Here is a 19738-nt window from a genome sequence, read left to right on the forward strand (position 1 = left end):
CTTCACTTTTCGCGTGGGCTTTCTCTAGTTGTGGCGAACAGGGCCTACTCTTTCTCGTGGTGCATGGCCTCCTCGTTGTGGTGGCTTCTCCTGTTGCAAACACAGGCTCTAGGTGCACGGGCTTCAGTAGTGGCAGCACGTGCGCAGGCTGAGTAGTTGCAATATGTGAGTGTAGGCGCAATAGTTGTGGCACACAAGCTTAGTTGCTCTTGACAGATGCAATCTTCCCAGACCAGGGAGCGAACCCATGACCCCTGCCGTGGCAGGTGGATTCCTACCCACTGTGTCATCAGGGAAGTTCCCAGCTGCCTTCTAATCAAAGAACTTCAAATGTAACTCAAAGTGTTAGAAGTGACAGTATGAGATTATGACACTGTTTAATAAAGCCAATGATTGCTGGGCATTAAAAAGGGAGAACAATTTATGATTAAAAAAAAATCACTCCTCTTTGGAAGGTAAAAATCCACTGTTTTTAGAAATAAGCTCTAATTTAAAAAACATTCTGCATTATACATACAGTGCCCCCTGGTGCTTTATCACAAAACTAGAGTTGGGGGAGCAGATAAAAGAATGCTGAATTATTGCACTACTGAAAACACATGGGATACTGAGGGCCACAGAAGACACAAACTATAATCCTGGTCCTCCCTCCGGACAGTTACAACCTTGGACAAGTCACTCTCTGGGTATAGTTTCTTTATGTGTAAAGTGAAAATGAACACTTTTACTCTGAAATCTCTATTCTGAAATGAGTTCTCATTGTAATTTCTTTTTTCTCTTTCTTATAATTACATTGTAAATTATTGAACAGCCCCTATACAGCAGTCCCTGAATCATATCATTGGTGAAAAGATAAATAAGTCCTAGGCCTTGCAACAACTGAATTCACAATCTCATGAGGGTTCATGAAAATGTAAACAAAAACATTAATTAGACTGCTTAAAAGACTTACTTATAGTATGGCAATTTCTAAACAAAGGAAATATGTTGAAATCAAAGACAATAATTATACTAATTGTGAAAATATGAGCAGACATATCACCTGTCTATATATCTCTATGTACACACACACACACATCATACACCTATCTGCAAATACTGTTTCTGTCAAGATCAGAGTTAGCAAGAAAACATAAGAACTGTAATTTTTTAAAGTAGCAATTACAAAAGGAAAAAAGAAAGGCAAATCCACATGCTTTGTACACAGTATTATTTTTAAGATTAATAAAATTAAGAATATAAAGGATGCATACTCGACTCTTAAAATTTTACTTGCTTTTTAAGCAAATAAGCAAAGATATTTAACTCTAGTATGAAATTAAATGCTTAAAATTTTATCTCAATTTTCTATAACAATGCTATAAAATACTAAAAAAAAACCCCCTATAACATCCCCATTTCACATATGTGGAAAGTAAGACTTAGAAAAGTTAAATAAATAATTTCCTCTGGGACATGCAAATTGTGAGTTATGACGGCTACACAGATCAGGGACCGTCATCACTGCACCAAACTACACAGAATACAATCTTACTGGAAATAAATATATCCAATGTGCATAATGCAGAGTAAGTTAAGTTTTGTCTCTTAGTGGTTACAAAGAAAAGTTCAACTTTTTCCCAAATGCTTTTACCAGTTAGTATTACCTCAAAACTATCTTTATAATTAATTCTCTACACATAAAAAATTTAAAGTCCTATCATTTAAAAGTAGTTATCTGGGTATATAAAGCTTGCAAAAAAACCAAACTTGTTTAAAACACAGACAAAAATCAAGTAACTGTATGTCAACATACTTGCATTTCTTGCTGGGTCCTTCAATCTATATATCAGCATATATGCATTTGTGGAGCTAGTAAAAACATAAAAATGATTAATGGGGACAAAAAGTTGACTGTAAAGATTCCATTTCCTAGCATCAAATTTTTACTTTAAATAGAAGTTTTTTCATTGTTTCAAACAATTAAAAATAATGTAGTCTTGAACAGGTTCAGATTTAAACATTCTAGGAAAAAAGACTACTTTGACACATTTATGAGAAAATCCTCTGTCTTCTCTTGGTAATACAGTAAAATCTTCAAAAAACCTTTGTCCCTGAATGACTGCTTCAGTTAAGCCAGTAGGCAGCAAATTTTTTTTACGGAAAAGGGCCAGATGGTAAAAGCCATAGGCTTTGTGGGCAACTCTGCTATTGTGGTGGGAAAAGATGAACATACTGTATTTAAACCAACGAGCATGGTGGTGTTTCAATAAAACCATTTTCAAAAACTGTAGGCAGGCTGAATCTGGCCCATAGGTTACAGCTTTTTGACCCCTGGGTTAAATCTTTTTAGTGCATAAAATGTTGAAAAGCTTGTAATTCTAATTTATGAACAGTAAAACCAGGAAGTTATTTACCTTGCAAAAGCACTGGAGTAATATCCTCTGCTTCCTGAAGATCCACCGTGTGTTTTCTTAATGTCCTCTTGTGTTATCTAAAAGTTGTTACAGTACTTACTTTTTTTGGTACCATCTAACACCTTTATGTCAATATGAACTCAAGTTTTAACCTCAGAGTTAAAAAGACCACACAGATACCATTTCTCAAAATGTAATCATAATCAGTGGCTACTAACGGTCAGTCATTTCTAGTCCTCTTAAATAGGCAGCCCACATGAAGGCTCAAGCCAAGAAGAAAATTGGGAATCTATCTCTACAACACTCAACAAGTTCAAAATAAAACAAAACAAGGAGATAACAATAAACAAAGGAAATTTACTGAAAACAAAAACAAAAGACTGATTAGGAATGTGTCTTAAAATGCTTCACTGGACAGACTGTCTCACATTTTTAATAAACCCTTCTACTGATGAGAAACATCCCTACTCCTGTCTTTCAGAATAATAATCTTAAAAAATTCCTCCTTACCCTGCTGACATGTTGATCATTGAAGCTGTACCATTGCTCATCACTGAAAGACTTTATGCAAGCATAATAATGGCCACCAGCAGCACTCCCTGAATGAACCATAACGGAGAAGAGCTCATAGATCAAGGAATTCTAAGGAAAAAAAAAAGTAACTCAGAGCAGAGGAGAAACACAAAACTGTAATTTGTATATTTCTTATTCTCTACTAAAACACAGTGAGGTAATACGTTGGTTGTTGCTATTTATTTATGGCAAATCAACTTTTCTCCAAGATCATTAAATGGTAATTCACCACATAATTTTATATACCACCAGTTTCATTCGACATATTCTTTCACATTTTATTTATGCTATAACCTTTAGAACAGTGCATAACTGAGATATAAATTTATATATTTATGTAAAAAGAAGAAAATAGTCTGAAATTTTAGAAGCAGATGCTTAACATGAGACTATTTTGATATGCACATCAAAATCAATACATTTCAACTAACATTTTTAAAAATTTAAATAAGATGATTTTGAACATCTTTTTTTTTTTTTTTACCATCTTCTAATGTATTTATGTAGTATCTGTAATACACTAATCTATTGATTTGATGTCTCTCAGGTATGCAAAGCTGGTTCAACATTAGAAAATCAACCAATGTAAACCAGGCTAAAGAAGACAAATTATATGATCATAATCAATTGAATCCAGAACAGCATTTGGCAAAATCCAAACCCATCCATGACAAAGACTCTCAACTAACTAGGAAGAGAGGAACATCCTCAAATTGATAAAGAACATCTACAAAAAACCCATAAAACCTATGAAAGAGCCAATATCATACTTAATGACGAGAGACTGAATACTTTCCTCCTGAGACTGGGAATAATAAGGCAAGAGTGTCTTCTCTCACCATTCCTATTCAACACAGTATGGGAATTCCTATCCAGTGGAACAAGACAAAGGGAAAAAAAAGATAAGACATAATTGTCTATGTAGAAAAACCAGGCAAGGGGTGGATTTAGCTCTTGAGCCATAGTTTTCCAACTCTTGTTTGAAAGCAATGATCTTTATATCAAGTTATGATATATCTGTTACATTATTCATCACAGCAATTCACACTCATCTATCTGCCCTGAAAGAAACAGATAATTTTAAAAGGTAAAGCGTAGTGGTAATGGTGATGAGAATAATGGTCTTGGTCTAAAAACAGATTTATTCAAGTGAAACTCCATTCTTAAACACTGCCTTAAAAAAGCCTGTATTTAATACGACTGTGTAAGACTTGAATTCATGATCAGTCTTCAGACTGGCAATGCATTATTCACACCAGGCTCAAGACATTTGATTTGTAATTCTACCCTCAAAAAAGTAAATTACACAAATGTGAAATGGTTTGAAAAACCTTAAAAATCACTGACCTAGTAACAAAAAAAATTCTATCCTAGATATTATTCAGTCTTGTAGTTTTTAAATTATAATCCATGGAATTATATCATTTTTTGAAGTCCCTTAAGGGCTGTCATAGGGCAGGGGAAGGAAACTGAGGGGTTCCCTATCTAAAAAAGATTAATTCTCTTATTGTTTCAGAAAGGATTCTATAGCCAGAATTTTTTAAATGAACAAATCTAGCCTCATGCTTTCAATTTGCTATATGAGAAAACTCTGATATAAGATTTAGAGCCTTGCTGTTACTTCAAAGGCCAGTGACAGTTCAGTGTCTCAGAAGTCAATGCTCCCACCTGTAAGCAGTTTTTCCTAAAGTTTAATTTTGATTATATATGCCTAAAAACAGTAGCAATTAAATTTTTTTAAGAGAATTATAATAGCAGCTCAGCAATTACTTTATTCTTTCAACTAAAAACCACAAATTATAAAATACCTTCTCAAGTCCAGGTTTTGGAATCTTTTCAGTTCCACTATTGTTTTCAAGGCAGATTCCTTCATCAACGCCGTCGTCATTGGAGAAATCATTGCTCATCTGATCACTGTGACAACTGCCTTCATTTTCGGCTCCACTGTCAGTGCAACTTTCAGTCTGAGGAGACTTCTTAATAAAACATAATTATCTTACAATTATAAGGCAAATAAAGGGAAAATATAAACCTTTTAATTTATATGCTGTGAACTTTTTTGCAAAATTTAAGACACTATTGCTAATAAAAATACTTATTCTACTTTAAGCATATTTATTTTCTCTTAAAAAAGTGAGACCTTAAACAAAAAAGTGTATTTTAAAACCATTTCTGTTAACATCCTTATTAACATCCTCTATTAACAAATTATTGATTCAGAATTCTACTAAACCTCATTTATGCTACAGTTGCAAAGTAACAGTATAAAACTACCATTTATTTCATCAAAAACCATAAAAGCAGAGAACCTAAGCTCCAAAGTGAGCTTCTGTTGTTCTCAAATCCCAAAAGAACACCATCTCCTTTCTTGAACAAAAAGTGCCATTCAGTTTATCACTATGCTAGGTATTACAGACAATTAGAAAAACAAGATACTGTCTCTCTCAAGAATGTTATTCTCCAGTTATAGGAGGCAGAAATGCAACAACAGTAAATAATACTTTTCCATGCTTTTATGATTTTTAAATCTCTTTCAGACAAATTTAACTTAAAGAATTCTTCCTAGAAATCCTCAAACAACTCCTTCCTCCCTTCTCCTTAAATATTTTAAATACAAAGTTTGAAAACTCTTCTCTAAAATGTAGGCCCTTGATATGTTTAAGGCGCTGCATAGAAGTTCTTGAATTAACCAAGCAATATGTAGTAAGTACCAACTTTTTACCAAGAATTTTGTTCTAAGGATTACATCTAACATATAGTCTTCATTCTTCAAGAAAGTCTGGTTCAAGGAAAAATGGAAATGAAAACCAACTTTAGAATTCTACACGAAGTTCAAAGAGATCATTCCCAAAACCTCTTTTAACTAAGCCAGAACACCTACTCTTCTCCCAAGAAATGGACCTATAACTTTCTCAAAGTTCCTGTCAAACCTTCTGTCTCAGTTTTTTTTCTCTTGGAAAAGCCTTCCTTTTACAAGAACTACATTAGGAATATAAGAAGACCAATCTAATACTGATCTCCAAGTAGGAAATCTCCTTTGAAAGTTTGGTATACTAGGGATAGATTTCCTAGCTTAAGCACAAGTATTTGAGATATTATTTCAAATTAAACCTTTCAAAATATTACCTGGACACAGGTACCATTCAATGAACATTTACTCTATGTAAGGCAATATCTTCTTAGAAAAGCTATAAAAATCAATTATCATCCTTACTTTACAGACAGGGAAAGTGAAGCTCAGAAAATAATTTGATTCTTAGTAGTTAAGAGCATAAATAAAATTTGAGAATGTTTGAAATTATTTTTGAGCTTCTGGGAAAAGGCATTTTTTAGTTAAAAAATAAACAGTAGTTACTGTGATGAATTCCAATCAGAAAAAAATGCTTTATGGCAGTTTTGAGAATAAGAAAGATTTATCACTATCTAACAACTATGTTAAATGGCTGTACATATTCCTAATAACTAAATCAGAGGAGTTTCCAAATGAATAGAATGGGACATTATGAATCCTTTACTGGATAAGGACAGAGGAACCAGAGAATTTGGGGAGGTCAATGAGTAGAAGAAATTAATTAGCATTATCTGTGCCTTCAAAGTCTCATTCTCAAACTATATTTAATTTTAAATTCTTTATCTTAAAAGTGTTAATTTAAAAACTAATTAAAAATATCTTTATTATCTAGGTTTATAACCTAGCCAATTTATGAGCTGGTAAACCTTAAGTGGCTTCCCTGTTGGCTCAGCCGTAAAGAATCCGCCTGCCAGTGCAGGAGACATGGCTTCAATCCCTGGGTCGGGAAGATCCCCAGAAGAAATGGCAACCCACTCCAGTATCCTTGCCAGGAAAATCTCATGGACAGAAGGGCCTGGTAGGCTGCAGTCCATGGGGTCACAAAGAGTTGGACATGACTTACTGACTAAACAACAACAACAACAAAACCTTAAATGAGAACCCAGAAAACTTAATGATTGAAAAAGTCACTAAGACAAAACAAGAAATTTAAGGCCACAGTACCCATTTTGCTTGTTCATTCAATACACTGTATTTGTTCTGTTTATCGTGTACCAGAAACACAAATGCAGCCCATCTCTAGACTGCTATATTTCAATAACTAAGCAAGTTATGAAATATAAGAGACTGGTGGTCCAGTGGCTAAGATTTCAAGCTCCTCCTGCGGGGGCCTGGGTTCGATCCCTGTTGATGGAACTAGAGATCCCTCAGGCTGTAACTAAGATCAAAGATCCCACATGCTGCAACTAAGACCTAGCAGAGTCAAATAAACAAACATGCTTTTCAAAGAGAGAAAGTTATGAAACATAAGATTATCTACTCAAATAAATAATTTCAGTTTTAATATCCTGTCTTTTCAAAGAATATCACGTTACTCTGATCAAAACTGAAGTATAATTTTTAAGTATTTACCTCATCCTCAACATCAATAAATGTACTCATATCTAGTTCCTCAGGAAACGTCATCCGATCATTCAATTTAATCCTGTGCATGGTTGTATAGTCAAAATCAAACCTTTTCAATTGTAAGGTCAGAAGATAAGGGAAATGCAAAAACCGAAGACCCTAAAAAAAAAGTGGGGAGAATCTACTGAATACTGAATATTATCTCAGATAATTAAATATTAATTTCTACATGGCATCTACCTTTCGTGCATCACACTTCTTCTTACAACGTTCACAAAAATATTGATTTGGGCCATCCAGGATCTCTGGCTGAATAAATGCATGCAATGCTTCTTCCTAGTTAGAAAACAAATTGTTGTATAATTATTGTGAAATATTATAATGTTAAAGTCCTGAATATAAAAAAATTTTAATTACCAAAATACTCATAAACAGAATGGCTAGAAAATTAAGAATTCAAATGCAAAAAAGGGAAAAAAGTATCAACAACAAAATGATTTTATCATTATAAAACAGCAAAAAATTACTTTATTTCATTCTGTATGAGTGCTACGTTTCCTGGTCTTGCACATCAGTCATCTCTGCTTAATTGTCATAGACTTTACATTGTGGTTTTTGGCTAAATAATCTAACAGATCCTCACTCTTTAGATTAAAAAGTAATTCCACACTTAAAAAAGCAGTTGCATACGTCACTGCATTCTTCTAATAAAAGGAGACTATTTTAAACTGCACAGTTAAAACACAGTGCTCTGAGTGTACATTATCTGTACACTTAAAAATCTAATCATTTCTTTCATCACTACATTTAGGGTCAGTTAGTAATTCGCCACTGTACTAATTAGAAAGATTGAAAACTATTGTGCAGCCATCTCACTGCTTGTCAGATACTGCTCCACTTGAAAATGTATGAGAGCTCCTGGACTGTTCACCTAGCGGAACCACGTGGTTCTCTTTTTCTCCATACAGCTTTAAGACAGAAGCAAGAAACCTGTATGAATATTGTTGAAGAATCAGTAGGTATAAAATTTTTAATTTCTCAACATTGACTTTTTGCAATTAAAAAAGTTTCAGTTAGTACAACATATATGATTGGTATATATATGGTAGCTTGGCTGGCAATCTGCCTGCAATGCAGAAGATCCCAATTTGATTCCTGGGTCGAGAAGATCCTCTGGAGAAGGGATAAATTAGATAACCACTGCAGGATTCTTGGGCTTCCCTGGTGGTTCAGCTGGTACAGAATCAGACTGCAATGTGGGAGACGTGGGTTCAATCCCTGAGTTGGGAAGATCCCCTGGAGAAGGAAACAGCTACCTACTCCAGTATTCTGGCAAGGAGAATTCCATGTACTGTATAGCATATAAGGTTGGATTGCACAATTTCATTTGATATCACCTTTATTCCTCACACATGGTCTAAGGACATGGTTTGACAATATTTATTACATATAAAGAAAAAGAAGTGAATCACTAAGACAAAATATCTTCAAAAATTTTTTTGCTATAGAACAAGTTGTTCCTCAAAAGGTAAGTGAGCTTGATCTGGCAAAATGGAGTTAGTGTAAAAACAGCTACCAAGTATATAAAATTCACATAATCCTCAGTATAGCTCATTTTGGAATAAGATTAAAAAATTACAAAAAAATATACAAAATGCTTCTAACATCAGTTCAGTTCAGTTCAGTTCAGTCGCTCAGTCGTGTCTGACTCTGCGACCCCATGAATCGCAGCACGTCAGGCCTCCCTGTCCATCACCAACTCCCGGAGTTCACTCAGACTCACGTCCATCGAGTCACTGATGCCATCCAGCCATCTCATCCTCTGTCGTCCCCTTCTCCTCCTGCCCCCAATCTCTCCCAGCATCAGAGTCTTTTCCAATGAGTCAACTCTTCGCATCAGGTGGCCAAAGTACTGGAGTTTTAGCTTTAGCATCATTCCTTCCAAAGAAATCCCAGGGCTGATCTCCTTCAGAATGGACTGGTTGGATCTCCTTGCAGTCCAAGGGACTCTCAAGAGTCTTCTCCAACACCACAGTTCAAAAGCATCAATTCTTCGGCACTCAGCTTTCTTCACAGTCCAACTTTCACATCCATACATGACCACAGGAAAAACCATAACCTTGACTAGACGGACCTTTGTTGGCAAAGTAATGTCTCTGCTTTTGAATATGCTATCTAGGTTGGTCATAACTTTCCTTCCAAGGAGTAAGTGTCTTTTAATTTCATGGCTGCAGTCACCATCTGCAGTGATTTTGGAGCCCAAAAAAATAAAGTCTGACACTGTTTCCACTGTTTCCCATGAAGTGATGGGACCAGATGCCATGATCTTTGTTTTCTGAATGTTGAGCTTTAAGCCAACGTTTTCACTCTCCACTTTCATCACAGGCTTTTTAGTTCCTTTTCACTTTCTGCCATAAGGGTGGTGTCATCTGCATATCTGAGGTTATTGATATTTCTCCCTGCAATCTTGATTCCAGCTTGTGCTTCTTCCAGCACAGCATTTCTCATGATGTACTCTGCATGTAAGTTAAATAAGCAGGGTGACAATATACAGCCTTGACGTACTCCTTTTCCTATTTGGAACCAGTCTGTTGTTCCATGTCCAGTTCTAACTGTTGCTTCCTGACCTGCATATAGGTTTCTCAAGAGGCAGGTCAGGTGGTCTGGTATTCCCATCTCTTCAAGAATTTTCCACAGTTTACTGTGATCCACACGGTCAAAAGCTTTGGCATAGTCAATAAAGCAGAAATAGATGTTTTTCTGGAACTCTCTTGCTTTTTCCATGATCCAGCGGATGTTGGCAATTTGATATCTGGTTCCTCTGCCTTTTCTAAAACCAGCTTGAACATCTGGAAGTTCACGGTTCACATACTGTTGAAGCCTGGCTTGGAGAATTTTCAGCATTACTTTACTAGCATGTGAGATGAGTGCACTTGTGTGGTAGTTTGAGCATTCTTTGGCATTGCCTTTCTTTGGGAGCTTCTAACTTCACCCATCTCCAATTTTGTCCTCAGAACACAAAGAAGCATTAATAGGGTTGGGGAGGGAGACCAAAAATAGCCAGCCTTTCTCCATATATTCAAGTAGTTTACAGGAGGTCATAGAAAAGAACACATTTAGAAAATGATTTTTTCCCCTTCTAGAGCATATTTTAAGTATGAAAAAGGCAAATTCTTCAAAAACATAAGAGCAAAAGAAGCTTTAAGAGCAATCACATCTATAGCTTAACACAGACTGATAAAAATCAGTTGAGCTTTCCAAATGGAAACTGAACTAGTACAACACTTGATATATTTTTAAAAAAGGGGGAGAGTGAGAAAATTACATAACTCAAATTCTACTTTATGAAACTATATGTATGTACTGATTTCTGGCTTATAGTTCACAATCAGAGCTACAATTTTTAAAATTTAAAAACCAGAGAAAAATTTGAACAACAGGAAATTCCCTTAAACATTTTACCCAGACTCACCAACTTTTAACCTTTTGCTACCTCTGCTTTATCATTCTCCCACCTACACTCACATCATGTGTTTTTCCAAAGCACTTGAGAGCAGGTTCATACACGCTTTCCCCGTTAATCTTCAATGCGACTTTTTAAGAAAAAGGATATTCTTATAAAAACAAAGGAGTTAATCAAATTCAGGAAAACTTAATATTGGTAATTTGTCAGTCCATACTCCAATTCTGTCAATTATTCTAATAATGTCCTTTACAGTATTTCTCCCCATCCAGTACAGAATCAAATCCAGGAACAAAGTCTGCATTTGGATGACCGCCTCTTCAGATTCATTTTATCAGAACAGTTCCAAAGCCTTTCTTTCATGATATTAACAATTTTTGAAGAGGCTAGGTTATCTTATAAAATGTTCCACAATTTGGGTTTGTTTGATGTTCCTCACGGTTAGATTCAGTTTATGCCTTCCTTACTAAACTACTACGTAAGTAATGATGTACTCACATAAGTAATGATGTACTCTTCAAAGGGTATCACAGTCAAAGGGCATGATGTCCTTAACATCCCTATTGGTGATACTAACTTCAATCACCTGGTCAAGGCACTGCCCAGTTTCTTCACTATATATGGTTATTACATTTTCCTCTTTCCAACTAATAAGTAATTTTTTTTTAAATTTTATTTTTAAACTTTACATAATTGTATTAGTTTTGCCAAATATCAAAATGAATCCGCCACAGGCATACATGTGTTCCCCATCCTGAACCCTCCTCCCTCCCCACACCATCCCTCTGGGTCGTCCCAGTGCACCAGCCCCAAGCATCCAGTATCGTGCATCGAACCTGGACTGGCAACTTGTTTCTTACATGATATTCTACATGTTTCAATGTCACTCTCCCAAATCTTTCCACCCTCTCCCTCTCCCACAGAGTCCATAAGACTGTTCTAGACATCAGTGTCTCTTTTGCTGTCCCGTACACCAGGTTATTGTTACCATCTTTCTAAATTCCATATATATGCGTTAGTATACTGTATTTATGTTTTTCCTTCTGGCTTACTTCACTCTGTATAATAGGCTCCAGTTTCATCCACCTCATTAGAACTGATTCAAATGTATTCTTTTTAATGGCTGAGTAATACTCCATTGTGTATATGTACCATAGCTTTCTTATCCATTCATCTGCTGATGGACATCTAGGTTGCTTCCATGTCCTGGCTATTATAAACAGTGCTGCGATGAACATTGGGGGTACACGTGTCTCTTTCCCTCCAACTAATAAGCAATTTTTAAGGAGACACTTGGGAGACCATACAAAAGTACTGAGCCTTAACAAGTTTTCACCTTGGTTTAGCATCCATTATTGGATTCTTGCTTAACCCAAATTTTAATGTTTTGTAAGTCAATTCGACGATCTTTTACTTTTAACAGGGAATTTAAACCCATCTAATAGGACCAATGTTTTACTCCATCTCAGTCACTATTGTGTATTTTAATTATTCTATTAATATTTGCTGTTTTTTCCTACATGGTGCTTTTCTTTGCTGTTTTTCTATGTTTTCTTTTGGTATTTAGGAAGGCTAGTAATTTGTTCTAATGTATTTATATACACTTTTGCTAGTATTCTTAACCCTTCCTCCTCCTTTTCCTTAAGTTTTTAGTGTCTAGACTGCCAATTTTAAATGGTATCCTGGTCTCCCCCCATTTAACCGTCTCCTCATTCTATACCCCCTTCTCTTTTTTCTTTTCCTTTTTTAAGAGAGGCATTCTTTGTACATCAAGATACAGTATTTCATACTTTCTTCTATCATGTCCTCACCCTTGTTTTATTTAGTCCTTAATTATATATATTAAATGCTCACAGTCCTTTTGCTGAAGCTTCCCCAGTGGTCTCTTGGGTGGATGGAGCTCACCCTCTAATAAACTCAAGGCTTACAGATAAAATAATCAATGAGTCCCCCAATATTCAAAGTTTGATTTTCTACTGCCATAATAATTGAAGAAAAATTTGGCTAGATAGCAAATCCTTGGCTTACAATTTTTACTTCCTTGAAACTGCTATTCTGTTGCTATGACTTGCATGTTGCTCTTCAAAAATATGATGCCAGTCCAATTTATCCTTCAAGTTTAAAAGTCAATTAAAATATGTCTCAGAGTTGATCATTCCAGATCTGTTTTTCCAGGCATGTTGAGGGCAGGGGGGAAGGAATCTTTCAAAAAGTTGATTAAACTTCCCCAATTCCCAGAAAGTTTTCCTGGATTATAGTTTATAAGTGTTGCTCTACCGTGTTTTTATGCTTCACACAGTCCAATTATGTTGGATTCCTTTGCCAGTCTTCCTTTATAATCATTTGCTTTGAGATCTTAATTTTTACTTTATCTCATTTTCTATATTCTTCCTTAGCTTTCATTCCATCCTATTTTCTCTCTAGTATTTTATAACTAGTTCTTCATTTCTAATGTAGTTCCATCTTTTCTTCAATTTCCTTCCTAAGTTCGATCAGCTCACCCTGCATTTCTTGTTTTTCTAATCCATTCCTCTCCTTACATTTTTGAATACCAGGTTCTATTCTGCTTGCTTGGGAATACTTAATTTAGTCCAGAGTACCGTGTTACAGTATCCTATTTTGTGGTTATTTTTTTGAGGTTTCCTTTTTCAGGGCTGTGTTTATTTCCAGACTTATTCATCAGCTGAAATGCTTTAATACGTATATTCTGTTTTCTTTCAACAGCTGTGCTGTTTAATTTTTTTCCCATAGTCATTTTGTGGATGGCATTCTTTAGTTTGTGAGCACATTCTGTTAACTTCAGTTCAGTTCAGTCGCTCAGTCGTGTCCAACTCTTTGCGACCCCATGAATCACAGCACACCAGGCCTCCCTGTCCATCACCAACTCCCGGAATTCACTCAGACTCACGTCCATCGAGTCGGTGATGCCATCCAGCCATCTCATCCTCTGTCGTCCGCTTCTCCTCCTGCCCCCAATCCCTCCCAGCATCAGAGTCTTTTCCAATGAATCAACTCTTCGCATCAGGTGGCCAAAGTACTGGAGTTTACGCTTTAGCATCATTCCTTCCAAAGAAATCCCAGGGCTGATCTCCTTCACAATGGACTGCTTGGATCTCCTTGCAATGCAAGGGACTCTCAAGAGTCTTCTCCAACACCACACTTCAAAAGCATCAATTCTTCAACGCTCAGCCTTCTTCACAGTCCAACTCTCACATCCATACATGACCATAGGAAAAACCATAGCCTTGACTAGACGGACCTTTGTTGGCAAAGTAATGTCTCTGCTTTTGAATATGCTATCTAGGTTGGTCATAACTTTCCTTCCAAGGAGTAAGTGTCTTTTAATTTCATGGCTGCAGTCACCATCTGTAGTGATTTCGGAGCCCAAAAAATAAAGTCTGACACTGTTTCCACTGTTTCCCCATGTATTTCCCATGAAGTGATGGGACCGGATGCCATCATCTTCATTTTTTGAATGTTGAGCTTTAAGCCAACTTTTTCACTCTCCTCTTTCACTTTCATCAAGAGGCTTTTTACTTAGTAAAGTGCCATTTTGTGAATGGGTAATGGTGAAGAAGAGGCTGGTGTCCCCTTTGATTTTGCAGTATCATTCTCTTCTTCTTTTCTCCTCACTGCTATGACTCAGGGGCATCATCCCTTTTTGGTTTATCTCCTTCTCTAGAAGCAAAATTCCTCCAAGGCTGTCACTTTCTAACCCTTCTCACTCTAAAATTCCTTCTGTGTAGCTGGTGCTATAAACTATCAAGTCCAAGTCTGAGTTCACTATTTTGGCACATACTGCTGTACTTTCTCATTTAAGGGTATTCCATCTTCATTCAAGTCTTCCAATCCCCACTCCTGTTTCATGGAGTCTCTAAAGTGTCCCACTCCATACTCTCCACACACACACACTTGCAACAATACTGGAAGGTCTCCTGGAACTTGATAATTTTGCTATTTTCATGTAATTTAAAGTTCATATTATTCTGTCTCCTAGTATTCCAAAAGGTACGGGTCAGTTGGGTTTTGCTAGTGTTCCTTTTTGCCTATGGTTTGGGGAAGGCATGTGGGATTATGTAGATTCAGACAGCTGAAATTATCCTTTAGATTCACAAACCAGTTAAAGCTATACTATTAATTTTCTTTAGTTTCCTATTCACTTTTTAAAAAGTTGCCACTAGAATAATTATAAATAAAGATTAGCCAGCCATAAAAATTAGTTTGATCTGTTGATTCAACAAATAAAGTATGTATGGGCTAATGTGGTTATATACATTTATCTTCACCTAATGTGATGAGACAACAAAATCATGCCAAACTATATTTTAGATGCTAAAAAACAAGTTATAGATCATAAAAATGGAACAAAATATAAACACTGTGCCATTATAAATGCACACTCACACACACACAGCAAGCTCACGCTTACCACGAGCTGTCCTCTGGAGTATGGTAAACTATTCTTGAGTCATTTTTCCAAACTAGCTTTGGGTTGACTGTGATTGTTTTTTATCATTCCAGAGTGAAGATAATAGCTTTATTTTCTAGAACTTACACCTCCTTATATATTACACAAAGTGTAACTGTACACAAGTTTTTAGACCCTATTCTTCAGCATTCAGAACATAATATAGAGAATTCTTATATCCTTAGTTCTTTGATTAAGAAATATAGAAAATCTAGGTATAGGGCAATCAAAAGATAGAACCAAGAAACAGTATTGCCTATAAATCCTCATTTAACTCTTAACTTACAAATAAAATTCTTTCTCCATCATTCACTACTTCATATTTTATTTTTAAAACTGAACCACAGAAGATAAATTAGAACTACCACTGATAACTATTTTCTAACTGATTTTAATATACTCAGCAATTCTGTGCTACTGATATGCAGTTATGTCTTCCTTACAGAGTCAACTATCTTTCTCAGAATACATACTTTGTATTTCTCTTTAAAGTAGGAAAAAGATTCTATTTTTACTTAAGCTATCTACTTTTAATTGCAATCTTTGAGATTACTGAAGGTTCATATACAATTATAAAAAGTAATACAGAGCCTCCTGTACATGCTGCGATTCCTCCAAATGGTAGGTAACTAGTTTGCAAAACTGTAGTATAATATCACAATCAGGATACTGCCATTGATATAACCCACCAATATTATTCCAGTTTTCTCAGCTTCAGTGTATTCATTTCTCTGTGCATGTGTGTACAGTAAGCTCTATATAATGTTATTACCTGTATAGGCTCATGTATCTACCACCACAGCCAAGAGACTGAACAATTCCTACACCACAAGGATCAGTCATGTTGCCCTGTTATAGTAACCACCTACCCATGCTTCCCCTGGGTTCAGCTACTCTATAAGCTCCGGCAATGATTAATCTCTCAATTCTAAAACTGTTGTATCCAAAATGTTATATAAATGAAATCATATGTAATCTTTGGAGATTCGCTTTTGTCATGCAGCATAATTCTCTGGAGATTCGTTCAAGTTTCTGTGTGTATTGCAGTTTGTTCCTTTTTATTAATAAGTAGTATTCTATGGTTTGTATGCACCCCAGTTAATCCATTTACTTGCTGAAGGACATCTGGGCTGATTTCAGTTTTGGAATATTAAAACTGGAGACATTATGAACATCTAATTAGTTTTCATTTCTTTGGGATAATCAAAAGAGTATAATTACTGGAGGTTATGGAATGAGGTTCGTGACACTGTACAGGAGACAGGGATCAAGACCATCCCCATGGAAAAGAAATGCAAAAAAGCAAAATGACTGTCTGGGGAGGCCTTACAAATAGCTGTGAAAAGAAGAGAAGTGAAAAGCAAAGGAGAAAAGGAAAGATATAAACATCTGCATGCAGAGTTCCAAAGAAAAGCAAGGAGAGACAAGAAAGTCTTCTTCAGCGATCAATGCAAAGAAATAGAGGAAAACAACAGAGTGGGAAAGACTAGGGATCTCTTCAAGAAAATCAGAGATACCAAAGGAACATTTCATGCAAAGATGGGCTCGATAAAGGACACAAATGGTATGGACCTAACAGAAGCAGAAGATATTAAGAAGAGATGGCAAGAATACACAGAACTGTACAAAAGAGATCTTCACGACCCAGATAATCACGACGGTGTGATCACTCACCTAGAGCCAGACATCCTGGAATGTGAAGTCAAGTGGGCCTTAGAAAGCATCACTACGAACAAAGCTAGTGGAGGTGATGGAATTCCAGTTGAGCTATTTCAAATCCTGAAAGATGATGCTGTGAAAGTGCTGCACTCAATATGCCAGCAAATTTGGAAAACTCAGCAGTGGCCACAGGACTGGAAAAGGTCAGTTTTCATTCCAATCCCAAAGAAAGGCAATGCCAAAGAATGCTCAAACTACCGCACAATTGCACTCATCTCACATGCTAGTAAAGTAATGCTGAAAATTCTCCAAGCCAGGCTTCAGCAATATGTGAACCGTGAACTTCCTGATGTTCAAGCTGGTTTTAGAAAAGGCAGAGGAACCAGAGATCAAATTGCCAACATCCACTGGATCATGGAAAAAGCAAGAGAGTTCCAGAAAAGCATCTATTTCTGCTTTATTGACTATGCCAAAGCCTTTGACTGTGTGGATCACAATAAACTGTGGAAAACTGTGAAAGAGATGGGAATACCAGACCACCTGACCTGCCTCTTGAGAAATTTGTATGCAGGTCAGGAAGCAACAGTTAGAACTGGACATGGAACAACAGACTGGTTCCAAATAGGAAAAGGAGGTCGTCAAGGCTGTATATTGTCACCCTGTTTATTTAACTTATATGCAGAGTACATCATGAGAAACACTGGACTGGAAGAAACACAAGCTGGAATCAAGATTGGCGGGAGAAATATCAATAACCTCAGATATGCAGATGATACCACCCTTATGGCAGAAAGTGAAGAGGAACTAAAAAGCCTCTTAATGAAAGTGAAAGAGGAGAGTGAAAAAGTTGGCTTAAAGCTGAACATTCAGAAAACGAAGATCATGGCATCCGGTCCCATCACTTCATGGGAAACAGAGGGGCAAACAGTGGAAACAGTGTAAGACTTTATTTTTCTGGGCTTCAAAATCACTGCAGATGGTGACTGCAGCCATGAAATTAAAAGACGCTTACTCCTTGGAAGCAAAGGTATGACCAACCTAGATAGCATATTCAAAAGCAGAGACATTACTTTGCCAACAAAGGTCCGTCTAGTCAAGGCTATGGTTTTTCCTAAGGTCATGTATGGATGTGAGAGTTGGACTGTGAAGAAGGCTGAGCACCGAAGAATTGATGCTTTTGAACTGTGGTGTTGGAGAAGACTCTTGAGAGTCCCTTGCACTGCAAGGAGATCCAAGCAGTCCATTGTGAAGGAGATCAGCTCTGGGATTTCTTTGGAAGGAATGATGCTAACGCTGAAACTCCAGTACTTTGGCCACCTGATGCGAAGAGCTGACTCACTGGAAAAGACTCTGCTGCTGGGAGGGATTGGGGGCAGGAGGAGAAGGGGACGACAGAGGATGAGATGGCCGGACGGCATCACTGACTGATGGACGTTGAGTCTGAGTGAATTCCGGGAGTTGGTGATGGACAGGGAGGCCTGGCGTGCTGTGATTCATGGGGTCGCAAAGAGTCGGACACGACTGATCTCCTGATCTGATCTGATGGTCACTTCATGTTTAGCTTCATAAGAAACTGCCTATAATACTTCACATTGCCACCAAAAACATGAGTGATCCAGTTTCTCCACACTGTTGCCAGTTTTTTGTGCTGCCATTATTTTTTATTTTAGCCATTCTGTTGGTAGTGTGTTATCTTCATAAGGTTTGAATTTGCACTTGTTTTGTTGCTGTTCAGCTGTCATGTTATGTCCAGCTCTTTGCATTTCCCTAGAGATGCTGAATATCTTTTCCTGTATTTATTTGGTATCTGTATATGCTCTTAGAATGTTTTTGTCTTTTGCCTACTGTCTAAACGGACTGTTTGGGTTTTTTATTACAGTGTTTCGAGATGTCTTTATGTATTCTAAATACTAGTCCTCTGTCAGATATGTGCTTTCCAAATAATTTCTCCCAGTCTGTAGCTTCTCTTTTTATCTTCCTCACTTTGGCTTTCAAAGGGCAAATGTTTTAAAAATTATGTAGAGATACAACTTGTCAATTTTTCCCTTTGTGGACTGTACTTTTTGGTATCAAATCTAAGAATTAATTGCTTAACCCTGTATCTAAAATTTTTTCCTATTTCTCTAAAAGTTTATAACTTTACATTTTATGTTTAAGTCTATGATCCACTTTGAGCTAATCTTTGTACAAGCTGTGAGGTTTAAGTAGAGGTTCAGTTTTATAAATAAAAGTACCCAACTGTTTAACATCATTTGTTGAAAAGACCATCCTTCTTGTATTGAATTGCACTGTGCCATTCTAAAAAATCAGCTGGGCTATCTGTGTGGATTTATTTCTGGGTTTTCTATTATGTTCCACTGATCTATTGCTTATTCTTCCAATATCAGAAAGCCTTGATTACTGTAAGTATATAATAAGTCTTGAAATCAACTAGACAGATTTTTCTTAATTCTTTTTCCAAAATTCTTTTAGCTATTCTAGCTATTTTATGTTATTTAGAATGAGGTTGAAAAAGTCTGTCAGATTTTGAAAGGAATTCATTAAAATTACACAATTTGGGAGAGAACTGACATCTTCAACATGTGACTCTTTCAATCAATGAGCAGAGTATGTCTCTCCATTCAAATATTACTTTCAGAATTTATAGTTTCCAGTACATAGGTCCAGATCATATTTTGTTATATTTACACATAAGGGTTTTTTCCCCCCACAACTGTAAATGATATTGTATTTTTAATTTCACTTTCCACATGTTCTTTGCT

General features: G+C 36.3%; 1 protein-coding gene across 3 annotated transcripts in view; it reads right to left on the reverse strand.

Annotated features, from left to right (window-relative positions):
• The window catches only part of USP47 (ubiquitin specific peptidase 47), a 104498-nt gene that overhangs the window by 22286 nt on the left and 62474 nt on the right, over positions 1-19738 (reverse strand). For 2 of the 3 annotated variants that reach the window (XM_019974846.2, XM_070803674.1), the window contains 6 exons: positions 7627-7722; positions 7393-7545; positions 4778-4945; positions 2907-3038; positions 2397-2473; positions 1796-1851 (listed from right to left, as the gene is read on the reverse strand). In XM_019974846.2, the coding sequence (XP_019830405.2) occupies positions 1796-1851; positions 2397-2473; positions 2907-3038; positions 4778-4945; positions 7393-7545; positions 7627-7722 (682 nt within the window). The remainder of the gene's footprint in view (positions 1-1795; positions 1852-2396; positions 2474-2906; positions 3039-4777; positions 4946-7392; positions 7546-7626; positions 7723-19738) is intronic. The other variant, XM_070803673.1, reaches the window with a different exon arrangement.

Source organism: Bos indicus, chromosome 15 (assembly GCF_029378745.1).
Source record: "Bos indicus isolate NIAB-ARS_2022 breed Sahiwal x Tharparkar chromosome 15, NIAB-ARS_B.indTharparkar_mat_pri_1.0, whole genome shotgun sequence".
Lineage (NCBI taxonomy): Eukaryota > Metazoa > Chordata > Mammalia > Artiodactyla > Bovidae > Bos > Bos indicus.